At 38.1% G+C, this 16,912-nt stretch overlaps 1 protein-coding gene across 1 annotated transcript in view; it reads left to right on the top strand.

Annotated features, from left to right (window-relative positions):
* The window catches only part of TAFA4 (TAFA chemokine like family member 4), a 45,655-nt gene extending 31,687 nt beyond the window's left edge, over positions 1-13,968 (top strand). Inside the window, exons 3-4 of the mRNA XM_032194274.1 lie at positions 6,999-7,154; positions 13,718-13,968. Of these exons, the coding sequence (XP_032050165.1) occupies positions 6,999-7,154; positions 13,718-13,968 (407 nt within the window). The remainder of the gene's footprint in view (positions 1-6,998; positions 7,155-13,717) is intronic.
* The last annotated feature ends 2,944 nt before the right edge of the window (positions 13,969-16,912 follow it).

Raw genomic sequence — 16,912 nt, 5'->3', positions numbered from 1 at the left:
CATGTAATAGCGAGAACGAGCGTTAATGGGACATGTGGGAAATACGCCTATATTACAGAACACAATGTTGCTCATTTGCTACAAGATGTGATGGAAAACCAAATCTTTCCCTTTACTTTTTTTCTCTCTCTCACCTGAAATAGCTACACAGTAGAAAGTTTCCCTCAGGAGATGATTAGCACCACTTCACTGCAAGGTACTTTGTGAAGTTTTATGCTGTGGATTTCATTTGTACAAGTGATACGTGTGCTTGAACAAGGATGAATATTACTGCCTGGCTGAAAGGTAGTCCTTATTGATTAACTTCAGCATAGCACCCAGCAGGTAGAGAGGTTCATGGTTTAATTTGTTTTTGCTTCCAGGTCACTCTTCAGCCACTTTTATTTTCATTTGCAGCAACGTTTCCCTCCTCCCTCCTCCATTTGCAGCACCTACTTCGGTCTCAGCTGTTTTGATTTATCGACCGCTCAGATTCAATGCTTTGTTCCCTGGAGAAGTCTTAGTGTTTATGTCTGATCTACGGTCACCTACACTACTTATTCCAAGGAACTTTAATCTCCATATGGATGTGACCTCTGACATTTGCCAAAGAGCTCACTGTATTACATGATTCATTCCAGCTGTGTCAGCATGTTCCTCTACCAGCACATATGAAAGCTTATAGTTTTCATTTCATTAACTTTTCGGGTCTCATTATCAGGTTTTGAGGTCACTCACCATCTTTTGTAATACACGTCTAGATTAACTGTTCTCTAGGGTTCCTCTCAAATTGGTTGCGTGGCTGGGAGTCATTTTCCTCAGGTTGTGACTTCTTGCCCAAAACAAATTAAAAACAAATTAAAGTGGCTTATTGCTGGTTCCCTGGTCATCCAGTTACAATGCTGATTATGATTTTCCACGTGGCACACTACTGGGTTCCACAACTGATGGTGCACAGATGTGCTGATAGGAAGCTTTATGGGCTGTGAAGAAACTCTTGGGTTGGAAACCTGAGCACTCTGAGTGTGAACGTCTGTTCCTTGATCTGTGAGATCATCTGCTTGCTTGATTTTTTTATGGATGTTAGCTCTAGTAAGCGTGATGGTGCTATGCGTTTGAGAAATGTAAAATGGATAGTGGATAAAAAAATGGATACCCTTTTTTTTTTTTTTTTTTTGTACTACATCCTACTTTGCCAATTATGGGCAGATAATGGTCATTAGGGGAAGATATTTATTGTCTATTTTTTCTGTAGAGCAGTTGAAAAGGCCTTCTGTGGCAGTTCTGGGCTATCTCTGAATAGTCTCTTAACTGCCAACAAGTGAAAAGGTAAAGCTTTACAAGTGGAACTGGACTGAATCACATATGCAGAGCCAATTTATAAGGAACTGTGTACATATAAATATTGTGTATCCTTGAGGAAAGAGACCGTCTAAGTCAGAACCTTGACACAAATATGAAATGATTTGTGAAAAAATCCAGTGGTTGATGAATTGTTAGCATTTCTTTAAAATGCTCTGCTGTAATTTTGTCTTAGAAGATGGTGTCTTAATTTTACATTACAAATCTCCTGAAGCCACTTGCCATCTTTAGAAACACTCCCTCTCCACTTCTGCTGGCCTCCCCTCAAAAAAGACAAACAAACGTGCTACCCCATGAGCTGGAGAGGTTCTCTTAAGTATGTTTGGTAACAGAAAGTGAAAAATAACCAATATTATGTCCTTGAATAAGTATTTTTCTAGAATATTTGCCTCTTGGTGTGCATTTCTGTGTGTAAGCAAAAGTTAACATGACGTGAAAGCTGAAGAGATGATGAACTGTCACCAGGCTTTTTAGAGTGCTTTCCTCTTCCAAACAGCATTGCTGCTGACTTCTAAACTCACTTGTTTCTCATACTGTTGCTGCAATATTAGGTTCCATAGCCATTCATCTCCCTATTGACAGACATCCTCTTACCCTTTAAATAAATGATGCAGTTGATTTTTGTGCAGACCAAGCTTGCTGGTTTTGAGGCTCAGTGAAGAATGTGCTGAGCTAGGATCATATTGTCCTAGATGTACTGTTCTTCGCAGTACTAGTTGCTTTCCTCATCAAAGAGAGCAGCTTAAAGAAACAGAGATTAAAAACTCCCTTTAAATATGTTGTTTCCATATGTTTCTGAGCTAAGAAATTAGAAAAAGAGGAGGTTATCCAGGATTAAGGTTTTCTGATAAAGGCATTCTGCCTGCATGTATATTGCATTGAAAGAGTGCTCCTTGGGAGTGATTAGAATTAGTCACAGAGATGAAATGGATGTGGACAGAATTGACTAGCAACTTTCTGAAAGCCTTCCTCTTTTTTGATATTTTCCTTGTAGTTTTGAAGTGCATTACTGTGATGTTTGATATTTTATTAACAATAATTGTATTTTTTTTTTTTTTATTATTTGAGGATTTCTAAGAGTTTTAGGAGCATTAATTGCATATCTGTGCCTTGACTTCTTTGAAGAAAATGAAAACAAGGTCTTGTCAAATAATTAGTAGAAAAATTGTATTAAACTGAGAATAAACAGTTCAGTGGTGATTATTTAGCCAAATATACATATTATGCTTGTGCTGGCTTATAAGGCACAAGCCTAATAAATTCCTAGTTTGTACTTGCCCTTCAGAGATGATGACTGCCTTCTCTGAAAACTGTGAAGGCTGCCTCTGCAGAGTCAACTATCTTCTGGGCTGGAAAGTACACAGGTAACAAAGAGTTCATTCCTGTAGCCAGTTCTTCAGGTCAGGGAGGCTTTTTGGAGGCTTTTTGGACTTGGGCACCTGAGGGCTGTTATTACCCATAGGTATCCCATTATGGAAGGCATAAAAATTCATAGCAGGGAGTGTCCCAGAGGCTGCTTTAACGAGCCCTCTCTTGGTATGTCTGTGTCCTATATGGAGAGAGAGAGAATGTGTCCTTAGTTAGCTTGAATAGCATTGGTATTTCTAAGGAAGCTAAGCTGTAAAGAAATCGGGATAAGGAGGAAACTACCAGCACCAGACTCCTGATCAGAGGTAACACAGAGTTCTACAGTTATCAAGATTCATCCTCTGTCCTCCCCAGTGCTTGGCTGGCAGACATCTCCTCTCTTGGTATGCAGAAGGTGTTCAACAACAGGAACCTTTCTCTGGTACTGTTGCTGATAAAATGCATCTCTCCTTGGAGAGTTCTTTTATTTAAATGTGAAGATGTAACTGAATTTCAACTGCAAATATTGACAGCCCTTAGGTTGCAGATCTGAATAGGTTTACAGGTGAAGAGCTATGAATTTGTGGGCTTTTTATAAGTGAGCCCAAAGGGGCTTTGCTCTCCCAAGTATGGCTTTCTACTATCTCTCATTGCAGTTCTCCCTGAAATGTCTTTCCTGATGTGTCTGGTATAGAATTCACTTGCTGTGATCTTCACACTTTAAAATCTCTTCAGTCCTTGCTCCTCTAATGCGTTGGCTTCCTGAGAATCCATTGATTATAAAATATTTTAAGACTGTTCTTGAGTATTTCAGTTCTTACGCTCTCAGCTGTAACTTAAATGTACTCTAAACTTGAGATGAAGGTTTATCTAGTGCAATGTGGAGAATAAAATGTGAAGGAGAATATTCTTATATTCTTTCTTTTCTCTGCCTTTGGGCACCTGAATGTAGATACAACAGATATCAATAGATTTAGGGAGAGAATAGTCTGTTTGAGTTGATGGTTAACTTTTAACATAATCAGTGAGTTTTGCTAACTCTGAAAGCCACACTGCAAACTGAGTGCTTGTCCTCTAGATTGCTGAATACTGAGAAAAATGGTACATGGAGCTAGCACGTTAACACTTAGCAATTGTTCAGCGATTGTTCACAGATGTGTCTGAATATTAAGAGGAAATGCATATGGGTGTTCAATAGAATGAAGAGTGTTAAGATGTGCGTGAACAAGCAAGAGGAAATATAGATGTGAGCATGTAGGAGGGAAAAGAATATTACAAGGGCAATCCAATTAATGCAAATGATGCATGCAGATGTCTTTGGCTTTTTAGTACCTTTCGCTCTTTTACTCCATAGGATCTGCATGCTGGGGACAAGGGAGAAGAGTGCTGTCTTCCTTCACGTGGCAGCAGTACCCCTAAACCTTAGTATCCTACCCATACCAGCAGACATAGAGGGGACACCTTCACGTGCTTGCTTGTGTATGAATGAGTTTAGAGTAAAATAGCCAGTGAACCAAAGGACACATTCGTAATGGAACTTAATTTTGTGTCTTCAAATGTCTGTGTGCCTGTGGACTCCTTGCTTTTTATGGGAGCAGAGTCAGTGCTTTAAAATTCAAACAAGATAACTCAAAATAACTGAAAGTAATCCCCCCCTCCTTTTTTTTTTTTTTTTGGACTGCATGCTGAGGGTCAAATCCTGTTTGATTTATTTTGATATTGACTTAACAGGACTATTCACCTAAAGGAAGCAGGTTTGGGTCTTGAAAATAGACATTCTTTCAGCTACATATTGATCGCTGGAGCTGGATCTAGTCCATCCTTATGATGTACTTTCTGACAAAATGGCTTCTGCTCTTATCTTGGCATCTAATGTGTAGTGAATAATGACTTTAATTAAAACAAGACCTGACTGCTTGGTCTCTCAGATGAGATACATAGCAATCTCAAGTATGTGGCTTGAGCAGTTGCAAATTTCTGCTTTTTCTTTACTCCACTATAAAATGTCCTTTTCAAGAGACAGTCCAGGCTGTGACCTTGCTCTCCTCAAGTCAGCTGGAATTTTGCTGTTAACTCCAGTGAATGCAGGACCACCACTCTAAGCCCTGTAGGAAATCAATGGAAACTTTCCCTGTTTACTCCAACAAATTTGGGCTCAGGCCTTTAATTTTTGTCCATCAATTTATTTTCTCTAAATATTGTTGCGCTGAGGTGTTTTGTGGAAAAATACTTTGGAATGAAGTGGTGTGGCCGATTTAATTTCTCTATGCATTTATTGTCCTTACTGATTTATAGAGAAGCTACTTTCCTACAGGCTGGTAGCTCTTTTCACTTTTTTTCATGATATGGTATTAGGTACTTGCATGAAAATTCAGTCTGCCAATAAACTTAATACAGTAGCTATCTACGATACTTTTATGCTGTCTTCGACATTTTTCCAACTTTCTGTAAAATACATTATGCATTTTCCTGCTGTAGCATATTTTGCTTAAAACTACAGTGGAGCTTTTTCCCCAGGAAAACAAACAACCAAACACCTCTGTATATAGAATTTCTTTTTACATTTAGAGTGCACAAATAAAGACTGTATTTTCTTTCCAAGATTGTATATACATAGTTTTCTGCCCATTGAGGTGGTTGTGAATACAAATTTGGCAACAAAAGTCAGGCAGCCCTCCAGCTGTGTTTGAAACACAAGCCCTCCAGCTTGTGAAACCAAACCACGCACAGCAAAGGAACATTGCCAAGCCTACCTTTTAAAAAGTTACATATATTTGAAAGCTGTCCTGTTTTTTTTTTTTTTGTTGTTGTTGATGATGTTTGTTTGTTTTTGTGGAAAAGCCACTTAGAAGCCTAAACTGTATTCCTAACTCTTTTTAAGGTTTAGATTTTCCACTTATATCAACTCATACAAATTTCTGTCCAAGCACTACAGTAAAGTTAATCATTCAATAACAAAACCTGCCCATATTGCATCAAACCAAGGTGTTCTCTATCTATCTAGTAACAGGTACTGTTTTTAAAAAACAAAAGGGTTTTGTGTATGGGAAGGGGTCAAGCATGGAGAGACTGGGAGTCAGGGCAATTCTCCAAGCTTGCCATTGTAATGTTTTCATTTGTTTCACTGCATCTCTGTATTTCTGAAAAATGCTCTCACTTTCACCTTCCTTTCTTTATCCTGCTGTACCTCCACTATTCCACACACCTACACCAATACCTGTATGTCTCTTCTCATATAATGAGCCTGTACTACTTTGGTGGTGAATAATTTTCTGTCTCTCCATCTACCTCACTTATTAAAAAAACAAGCAAAATAAAACCAAACACACACACACATAGTGCTGTTAATTTACAAGGAGCTTTACAAACATGGGTAAGAGGCATTCAAGGCTTTAAATAAGACGAGACAAATGCAAGATGAAGCACTTGAGAGCAGTTCAGAAAAGTGAGGAGATGGAGGAGGTGGAAATGACTTATGCAAAGAAGAGAGGAGTTTTATAAAGTGGGGTTTCTGAGCAAGGGTTTTTAGGCAGGATGGAGGGTGAGTGGAGGAAAACAGTCAGGTACAAGGAGCAGAACTGTTAAGGTGTGAAGGCAGGAGTGAGGAAAGGAGAGGAAGTTTAGAGTAAACTCAGACAGATGGTGCTGAATTGTGAGGAAAGGTGCTTGAGAGTAAGACAACTGATGGAGAATTTATGACAGGTTTGTTCAAAATGGGCTGGGAGGGACTTCAGGAATTCCATATAGCTTTATTTATTTATTTATTTATTTATTTATTTTGACAACACTTGAATATCTATGACAGCTTTTTGGCCTACTTTATTCATAGCCTACCTGCAATTATAGAAGCCTACCTACATGTTGTTATGACAGAGGGTTTCTCTGCTATTTAACTTTCCCTTGCATTAAATATTGCCCAGTCCATCAAGTCTGCTTCTGAAAGGAAAGAATTGAATATAAAACCCGAATGCAAGATAGGAAGCCAGAGGAAGAAATGTGCTCTTTCTCCACGTCTTCTTGTCTGACATGTCTAGTTCACTAGTCCAATCTCCTTTTCTCCCTGCAGTTTTGTAAAGGCCAAGGAAGACTGGCTGAAAAATTGATTTGGTATGCTGAACTAATCTTTATTAGTAAGAATAGGATAAACTTAGGGAATAAGCCAGATCCTACAAGATGCTTTATCCCTTCATCTTCTTGGGACTTAAATGGGTATTCAAGGGACTCAGTATCTTGTAGGACTGTATGTATTGGCTTTTTCTTTATACACTGATGTTTTATTTTGCTCTCCATCACATCTCTGCAATTATTAGGCCAGCACCAAGTTAAGCAAGGGACATGCGAAGTTGTGGCAGTGCATCGTTGCTGCAATAAGAACCGGATTGAGGAGCGATCGCAAACAGTCAAGTGCTCCTGCTTCCCAGGGCAGGTGGCTGGTACAACAAGGGCTCAGCCCTCATGTGTGGAAGGTAAGCAGTCTCCCGCTCGCTCATGGTTCATTAAGATTGTTTGAGAAGTTTAGTCTCCTTGATTGTTTGACTTCCTACTGCCTCAAAAGCATAATCCTTCCTTTTGTTAATTTTGAAAACATTGCTGTGCATTGATGATAATGAGTCTGTGCATAAATCTGGGTGTAATTAATCCTCTTAATATATGTACTCGTCCATTTCATGTCTGTGCCAATAGAACTTGTTATTTTTTCACACAAAAACTCTCCTTTAAAACTAGTCTGAAAACAACATAAGCCAAAAAATCCGAGCTAATGATATTAACCCTTCCAGTTACCTTTAGACATAATAGTTTGGCCAAAATGTCACTGGATAATAAATGCAGTCCTAAGACTGGGCTTGTGGGTAGTGCTGGGACATCTGATTTTGAGAGCTGCTCTCCAGATGGATGTTTCCCCGTTTTATGTGCCCAGTGGGATCTTATGCTGGACATCAGTGCTATAATGATGCCCCATGTCCATTCATTTTGTGTGTTGTAACTCAAAATAAGTTAGAGTTGGTAGAGTAGAGCAAGCATACTGCTGCACACGGTGCAGTGTCTAAGCTAGGACACCTACCCGATGAAAGAAAAATGTGGTGTAATTGCCCTAGTCCATCAGCTTCCTGGGTAGATGTGAAATCCTCTCAGAGCTCAGTGTTGCCGTCTGTACACTTTTAGCAGTTTTAGCAGTTTTCATCTGAAATGAAATGTGTTACATACACCAAAGCTAAAATCGTACCTCGATTATAATGTTGACCAGGGATTCTGAAACTCTACAAAACTTTCTTACCCAAGGTTCACTTTGCACCTCATCCCCACCCTTTTCCTCTCTGTCTTATTGACAGTTCAGAAATTGTGGGTCACCCTTTTTTCTTCCCCCACCACCGGAGGCTATTCCCTGGAGAGGCTGCTGCTGATGCTCTTATTATTAACTTAATAAGCAGTTATACTGAGACTGAGATTTGTTTTTCATCACAGAAAAAATCTAGTGAAAGTCTTCTGTCATGTATATATAAATAGGCATTCAAAATATATTAAAACAGAAAGTTCTGTACGATCTACACTTGAATTAAAACAAATCAAACTGACAATACCCAAGTAGCTAACTGCTAATTAATACTGATGTAGATGTTAATAGATCCTCCATTTTATTAATTCATAAGGAAAATGCTTGCTCTCATTGTTTTTTTTTTTCCACATGAAATTGTAACCATTACAAGTTAAATATAAAACAAAAACCTCAGTCCATTTTTTTAAACTTTCAGAGCAATTTAGTTCTAGATGTAAAATTCTAACTACATGCAATATGTCTGAATTTTTGTTTAACATATTTTCCACCTTTTATTTTTAAGTAAATAGATTTTTTTTATCTGATTAGACTTTTCATGCCTTGTAATTTAGGAACACAATCAACTTTGATTGTACAATTTGTTATTTATTTTTTTTTTTGTCAAGTGAGAAGTACTCTCTGTGTTTTTTGGTGATACGTCAAGCAACAGAAATACTTTTATATATGAAAGATAATAAAAATGAGGCATTGTTTTAAGCTTGCCTAAGGATTGCAAAGGTGACATTATCATTCCATGATAGAAAGACATCATTGCATGATACAGTGGGAGTTTAATTGAATTTGTCAATGCAAATAGTTGCTAGAAGAATTTAATAGCTATTTTTTCTTCAAGCATAGTTGAGATTAAATAAGACAAAATATTGTGAATGTAAGGTTTTGGTTTCTAAAGTGGATGCCTATGATTCCACCTCCCCTCTTAAGGTAACGCTTTAACATATTTCATTTATTTTTGCAAGCATGTGGGACTACAGTCAGTGTTTTTCAGTTGCGGTAGCAGAGAAACTATAACTATCTTTCCTTAGCCTCAGGATTAGATGTTTTTTCTCCCACTCTGTACGCATCCTTCAGTAGGCTTCTATGCTGTAGAAACCAGAAACAGATTAAAAAAAAAAAAGTGTTGAATTTGTATATTTCAGACTGATACAGATGTTTTATTTTCCAACACCTTTTTGCCAAAAGAAGGGATGTTTAATTTGCCCATATTTTGCTCTGAGTTTAAAGGGAAGGATGTGCCCAAAGTACAGATTAACTTTTCTAACCAAAAGAAAAGAATCTGCATACCAATTGATTTACAGTAAACTTTTAAAGCTTTTTATTTTTTTTTTTGAACTTCAGACCTTATCCAGTAGTAATTATCATTTACATTAGAGTAGCAATTATCTCTGTGCTCTTGATCATGCATGGCATGCATGTGGTTGTTGGTACCATCGTTTCTGCTTCAAATTGCTCACATGTTGAACTGTGTTTAGATAAAATGAGGAAACAATGTAGATCACACTCAAATGAGTAGGTGTCTGGTAAGTGCCACCCACTTTTTGTGTCAGACTACAAAATCTTTGGCCACACACATGGAGAAGCTTTTACCCATTGAAAATCATGATAAAAAGTGTAGTGCTAAGTATTTTTTATAGAAATAATGATTTATATATATGTTCTATTGATAACTTTTGTTTGGAGAGAAGTGCATTAAATATGTCGGAGTAAATCATCACTAGCCAAATCATCTTCCATCCAAGCAATTCTGTTAGTCCTAGAATTCATGAGGAAGAAACACTCAGAATAGAAAAAGAATGCGAATGAGACTAAAGAATTCAAAGGCTTTCTAGAAGGTCAAAGAACCACAATAAAGGAGCAGGACACCTTTGAAAGCCCATCTGGGATCCAGACTGAAGAGAAGAGGGTTCATGGAAACAAGAAAACAAAAAAACAATGCATAGCAAACAGATAAAAGTACAAATTGCTGAGAAGATTTCCCTCCCACTGGTTTTGAATGTATTTCAGAATATTTGAGTACTCAAAAGGATGCTAATGCTGTGTCAGTATTCAAAGAGAGGAGAAAAAAAAAAAAAAGCACAACAAAAAATAGAATGAATAGTGTATTGCAAATTTGTATGGACAGCTTAATCCAATGAGGTAGGAAAGTCATCTGTATTTGTCCCAACTACAGACAACATGAATTTGTTTGTTAAAGTAGAATACAAAGAAATTATTAAATAAAAGTAAATAAAATTATCAGCCCATAGTATGTGAAATATTGAAATTGGTAATACTGAGGCAGATCAGTACCACTGTTCTGCTTTTGGTAAGAAATAGAATGGTGAAGAATTTTCTAGTTTGTTAATTAGAGAACCTACTAACCAAGATCTACTAGCATACCTCAAAAACGTTCATCTCCACAGAGTCGGCAGGAGGAATTGGTAGTCAAATGGCACATACATACTGGGATTTCACGGTGCTTAGCTCTACGTCTGCCCCTCTGAAACATTTTCAGTGGTGACCTGAAAGCAAATATAGAACCTATCCTGACAAAAATGTATGGATTTCATCTGATGGGGCAAAGGAACAAGTAATAACAAGCCCAAGGTAGTCACATGGCATGGTCCTGCAAGGAGGAAGTTGAACCTGTTTGAAAGAACTCTGTGTTAATAAAGACAAATGTATTGTGTTGAGAAACTGAAGAAGTTCAATCAGCTCAGCTTATCAGGCAGAAGATTGAAAAGTTACTTGATTGCAACACGTTCAATACCTTCACAGGGAGAAAATGATGATTGCTAACTGGTCCTGTAATGCAGAAGAAGAAAGCACAACAGAAGAGGTTTGAAAGGGAAGAAAACCAAGGCTGTTTCATGCTGAGATTATTTAATGCCATAAAAAAAAAGTCAGTGGAAGAAGTTTCTTTCTTCACCTGCACCCAAATGGCTTGGAAGACACTGTGTAGCCAAACACAGCTAGAGGCACAGCACAGTGAATTGCACGAGGCAAGACAAGATGATGTATTGGCACCTTTTGGCCTTAATCTTTATGAATCTACTGTTTCCATGGAGCCACATCAGCTAGGGAACGATGTCAGCAGAAGATTTATTTCTGGTGGGGTAACCACCAGCAAATCGACCGGCAAATGTCAAGCTGAAGCAGTCTCCTTTCTCTTCATGAGGGTGGTTGTATATGAGTATGACATAACTGCTCTCGTTTCTTAGAAAAGTCATCTGCTGAAACCTCTCCAAGAGTGCCTCAATCTGAAAAGAAGAGAAAACCTTTACATTCTTCAGAGAGTCACACTGTTAAAAAGTGCAACAATCATTAAGGAACTCTTGCTCTGAAGATGAGTGTAAGGGTCTGATGGAGAATTTTAATAAACTAATCCCAGGAGTGTGCTTGATACAAACAGCTACAGCCATTTAGGACATGCAGGTCAGCAGAGTGGACATTAGAACTACAAAGAAATTGGACATAAAGTGGATGCAAGAATCAGTACTTTGCTACAGCAAAGAATGAGGAATTTGCTGAAAGTTAATAGAATGAGGTCTGTATTAAGTATTTCAAAGTGTTGCCATTAATTTGAAGAGAGATTTCAGCACAGAATAGAAATCAGTCAACAGAAGAGGAGCGGTCATTTTCTCTGTAAGTGTCTAAACAAGAGATGAATAGAAGGTGAAATAAGCAGTCTGTTGAAAAGCTTGTGGATCTTGTTGGAGTTAGATTGACTCCACAGTGTTTCCCGCTCTCACCTGTGCTTGTTTTAATGAAAGATTGCACCGTTGGAAGTGATGGGCTTGGTTCACTGTCTTATGTACTTCATTTCCACGTGAACCTCATGGACCAGAAAGTTACATGGGCACAGAGTGCTGTGTGAAGCCACTTCTGTGCTACATTTTTGACCAGTCAACCAGTGCCTTTTTTAATGAGCAGGTACTAGAAGCAGGGATTCTAGGTATCTGAAGGGAGAGCTGAATGAGAGAGGTGGTTTTTAATGTCTGAAGCTGAACTTATGTTTTTAAGGTAGCACTGTAAACGTGAAAGAAGGTTCATGTGTCAGAATGAAGGCAAACTCGTAGCGTGTCACCACATTCAGGCTCAAAACAGCACTGTGCAGAGCTGTGTGATGCAGTAGCCAGACCTCCCAGGAGGGCTTCCTGGCTTTGAAGCAGAGCTCTGAAGACACAGCCAGCTTACTACCAGGATCATGTGCTGAGGTCTCTGCAGATGCTTGCAGTCTTCTTGAATCTAGCCTTCTACACTTGGCCATGTTTATCTGAAATAAATCTGGTATAGAAGTTGAAACAAATTTAGAAAGTAGAGAAGATATAAAATAAATTACTGGACTATTTATCTGGAGTGGAAGTGGTACCTCATCTCTTAGAAGGCACCACCAGGTTTCATCCATGTCATCAACAATCAACCAGCATCAATGGAAATGATCTAAGATTTAAATGATGGGTGACAGGAATCATGCATTCATTTTATAATTTTTGGAGATTGAAAAAATCATTTATAAAAGCCAAACTGGTGTTTCAGAAATATATTTTTCATAGTGCTCTTCAGGTAGTCTTAGAGTGAAAGTGCAAAACAAAAGTAATTGAATGAGCATTTCAGCAATATCCTGAAGTCAGCTTGCCTGCTTGTCACCCTAATTTGAAGGTTGTAGAAATATGAATCTACCTTGAAATTAAAAGGAAAAAAAGTGCTTTACAAGAAGTAGATGAAATTATTTTTGTTCATCTCTTTAGGATGTAGTGTCTTTTAAAGCATGCAGTTCAATATTTTGTGCACATAGTAGAATAATGCAGACTAAATCAACATTTTCTGCCATATTTTATTTTGAAATCCAATTTAGTTTATGTACGATTACAAACTGATATATTTTAAAATCATTTTCTAGAATTTGATGAATCCTGTGAACAGTGCAAAACTGAGAAATACATGCTGAAGTTTGCAGTAGTAAAGTTTGCAGTAGTTTGTAGGAAACTATATGTTACCAGCAGTATTAAAAAGTCATGACTATGTTTATAAAAATAACAAACATTGTCTTATTAACAGAAATTGGCTTAAGGCTAGAAAATTAATAAATTTGCACAGTTAGTGTACTACTGAAGTCTTCCTGAAACATGTTGCAAAACTGGCAGTGTAACTGCAAGTAGATTTTCAGTTAATTATCTAATATTTTCCAATGGTTTCCATGTCCTTATTTGCACTATTTGCTGACAGAACTCACATGCTTACATATCTGTGCAATTCTATTTTCTCACCCAGTGGAGGAAGAAACTGGCATTTCTTCATCCAGCCTCACATATGCATATCCGGGTTAAAAGAGAAGCCTCAGTTTCATACCACCTTACAGCAGATACATAGCTGGAGCATGCAAATGAAGGAAGGAAATCACCTCTGTAGATGGTGGAAGTGGTAAGGCACTTCCAGATGTCAATTCAAAAATGGGAGTCAAAACACACTGTAGTAGTGCTTGGCTATCTTCACCATTTGCATATGTCATTTATCCTTCTGTATGTTTGTGATGTTTTTTTTTTAGCCACATCTTTAGCTCAAACACGGTCAGTGTGCTAAGCCACTAAAACAGTAACTGTGGGTTCTACTTTTTGTAATCAAACAATTGAACAGTACACATGCAACCTCCCTACAAAAACCAACAATATTAAAAAAGATTGTATTCTGTTTCTCTTTCCCATTTCTTTTTTCAAGCTTCTATTGTTCTACAGAAGTGGTGGTGTCATATGAACCCTTGTTTGGATGGAGAGGACTGTAAAGTACTACCAGACTATTCAGGTTGGTCTTGCAGCAGTGGAAATAAAGTCAAAACCACAAAGGCAAGTACAGAGATCACCTATTTAAATATAGGTGGCAGTCTGCTGGTGGCATTTGCTTATTGCATTGCATCTGCAGGTGTGAGTACCAGTGCTGGACTCCTCAGTGTTCTGGAAAGTGGTGATTAATGCAATCATTCTCAGGGAGGAAAATTCTGGGTTGGAATTGCCCCTTCATTCCCAGCCTAATTAAGTTACTGGAGTCAAACCAAAGAAATAATTCAGTTGGAATCACTGCTAGTGGGATAATCATGTTCCAGGATCAATTCTTCAACTTGAAGACTGAGTACATAGATCTGAGGTTTTTACCAGTGTCATCTAAAGTTATAATCCTGTGCTACTGGAAAGTCCTTTTAGCTTTGAATGATGGCCTTGGGAGTTGTTGAGAATTTGTACTGACATCACTGGAACTGTGGGACACTGAACACCAGTGGAAATCAGGCTGGTTCAGATAATTTCTAATTACAGGCTGTCATGTAGACAGCCTGTTTTTTAAACAAAGTTTTGCTGTGCCATCCTATTTCTTAATTAATGGCCAGCAGAAAGAAAATATCATGTTCTCTGTCTGCTTAACAATCTAAAATGAGTTCAGTGCATTGAAGTTCAACAAGTCATAGCAGACTGCATTTCTAAATGTATCATAAAACATGAGTCTTCAGCAGGGAATAGCAAGCAAAGACATATGCTTAGCTTTTCCCTTTCCAGCCTCTTCTAGATAGGAATGAATGTTGTTGATTAGGTAACAGTCTGAGTTAATAAGCAAATACTGACACCAAATGTTGCTTAATAATGGTTGTTCTAAGGAGTGAAAACTGTACTAATTCCGGATGAAAGAAGGAAAATTAGATGGTCTGAGCAGCTGTGATGTGACACCAGTGTCCAGAGCCCAGATGCACACATGCATATGGTGGCAGGTTCACTGGAGAAAACTGACTTAAAAAAAAAAAAAAAAAAAAAAAAGGGTCTGAAAAACCCTATTGCTGTTTTTTAGATCACAGAATCACCGAATGATATAGGTTGGAAGGAATTCCTGCAGGTCATCATGTCCATCCTCCCTGAGCAGACAGAGAAGTCATTGCAAATCATTTACCAAAAGCTGAAGATGTTGTCTATGGCGTGCCTAGGCTCGGCTGTGTACTCTGTGACTGATACTGCACCTGAAAGATGACCCTAGAATCAGTATGGGAAACTGGAAGTCAGTTATTGCAACGTATACATTACCCTCAGCCTTTGAATTTTTTTCACAAGCACTGACTTTAGCTACTCATATAGAGGTAACAGGCAGTGTGGTAGCATCACACCAAAGGGTAAGAAAGACAAGTAGGGGTTGTGTATATTGAATAAGACAACTTAATCTCTGGACATGCCAGAAAAGAGCTGACACTTTGTACCAATAGGACCTTATTGGGAAAGAATTAGCCAGGGTTAAATATCCATGATCCCCTTAAGAGTTTCTAGAGTGATGAAGGCTAGAAGAAAGAACTTTACATTGGCATTGATGGCTGAAGACCTGAGGCATTAAGTCTTCGCTCATGCATTTGTCTCTTCCTTCCTATGAGCAGTTGCCTTTCACTTCATTGAGGTCAACTGACCACATGAGTCACATAGCCTGCGTTCATGACTCTTGCCCTTAAACAGTGAAAAGAAGCAGCCTGAGCCAGTGGGATTTTACTAATAGAAGGGCAAATTTGGCATGGATCATTTATTTTATTATCCATGACAAAAATTGCAACCAGCAAACTACAGAATATGGTAATGCATTCTGATGAGTTTAGGGATGTCTTTATAAAGCTGGAGTGGGACAAATCATCCTGCCTGCAATTAGACCTGTGCAAATTCATCAACTCCATCGAGTTTGTGTGGGTCTAACAGAGGGCAGAGTGTAGCAATATGAGTGCAAATGTTATTTCATTAAGCTCGTCCTCTACTTTGCTGGGACACAGAGTAATGCATTTTGCATTGATTTTTATCACCATAGGAGATTGAGGGGTATTTAAGTGAAAGGATGAGCAAACTGGCACTTGTGCTTAAATTTGAATCATTCTACTGTGTTACTGATATGAGAGCTATTCATATTTTCCTTTACAGGTTTTTGCTTTCCTTTTGCTGCCTTTTTATTTTAGATTTGAGCACGTTAAGGTTGGACTGTATTTTATTGTGCAAGTGCTTAGCAACAGTTTAAGGGAGATCCTGGTTCTGATTGGAGTCTTGGAGTACTGCAACAACAGAAATCGTTAGTGGTTAAACATCTCAGTGAAATGATGAAAGAGAGTCTTGAACTTCAACTAGTGATTGGCCATGTTAGAGAAGGGAACAGGGGCCACCTCCCATTAGATCAGGTTTCTCAAAGACCACTGGATTCATTCTGCCCCACTGCAGGCAAGCTGAGTTGTTTAGGATTCTCCAAAATCACATGGAGAGAAGTGGGTAATTTCATAGCATGACTGGGTAATTTCATAGCATGACTGTGCCCATCTACAAGAGTATTCACAGCAACTACTTCTTTCTCTCTTCTTAAAAAAGACCCAGGTGACAAGCTTACACGTAGATGTCTGCTTGCTGTGCCACAGAATTTGTTCCTGCATCCATATTTCTTCTGTAGATATTCTGCATGTCTTGTGGGTGGTTTCCTCTGTCTACGAAGTTACAGATGTTGGACAAATATAATGAGTAATGGTAACTGCAAATTCTGAACAGAAGTTTGTGGGACATACAATACTGGTCGGCAAAGAGAATGGAAAGGAATAGAGAGGATGGAAAAAAAAGATTCCCTTGCTAGAAAGAAAAGTAAAGTATTGTATAATTTATTTTTTGATTTAAAAATGAACCAAAGATTTGTTCACACTCAGCTCAATCAGTAAAAATATGTATTAAATGCATTATTAAAACTTGGCACAAGTAGAGGACTGTCATATCTGATTGTGACCAGTAGTCCAAACCATAAATCAGCCTGTGTGGCTCAGTGCTGGGATACTTAAATAAGAAAGATACAGCAAAACCCTTGTGGACAATTACAGAAAATGTACCCATACATGAAATTCTTCCAATTTAATATTTGGCTGATATCTAAAGC

This window comes from Aythya fuligula, chromosome 10, assembly GCF_009819795.1.
Source record: "Aythya fuligula isolate bAytFul2 chromosome 10, bAytFul2.pri, whole genome shotgun sequence".
Classification (NCBI taxonomy): domain Eukaryota; kingdom Metazoa; phylum Chordata; class Aves; order Anseriformes; family Anatidae; genus Aythya; species Aythya fuligula.
The sequence above is the reverse complement of the archived record's forward strand: the minus strand, read 5'-3'. Positions and strand labels throughout refer to the sequence as shown.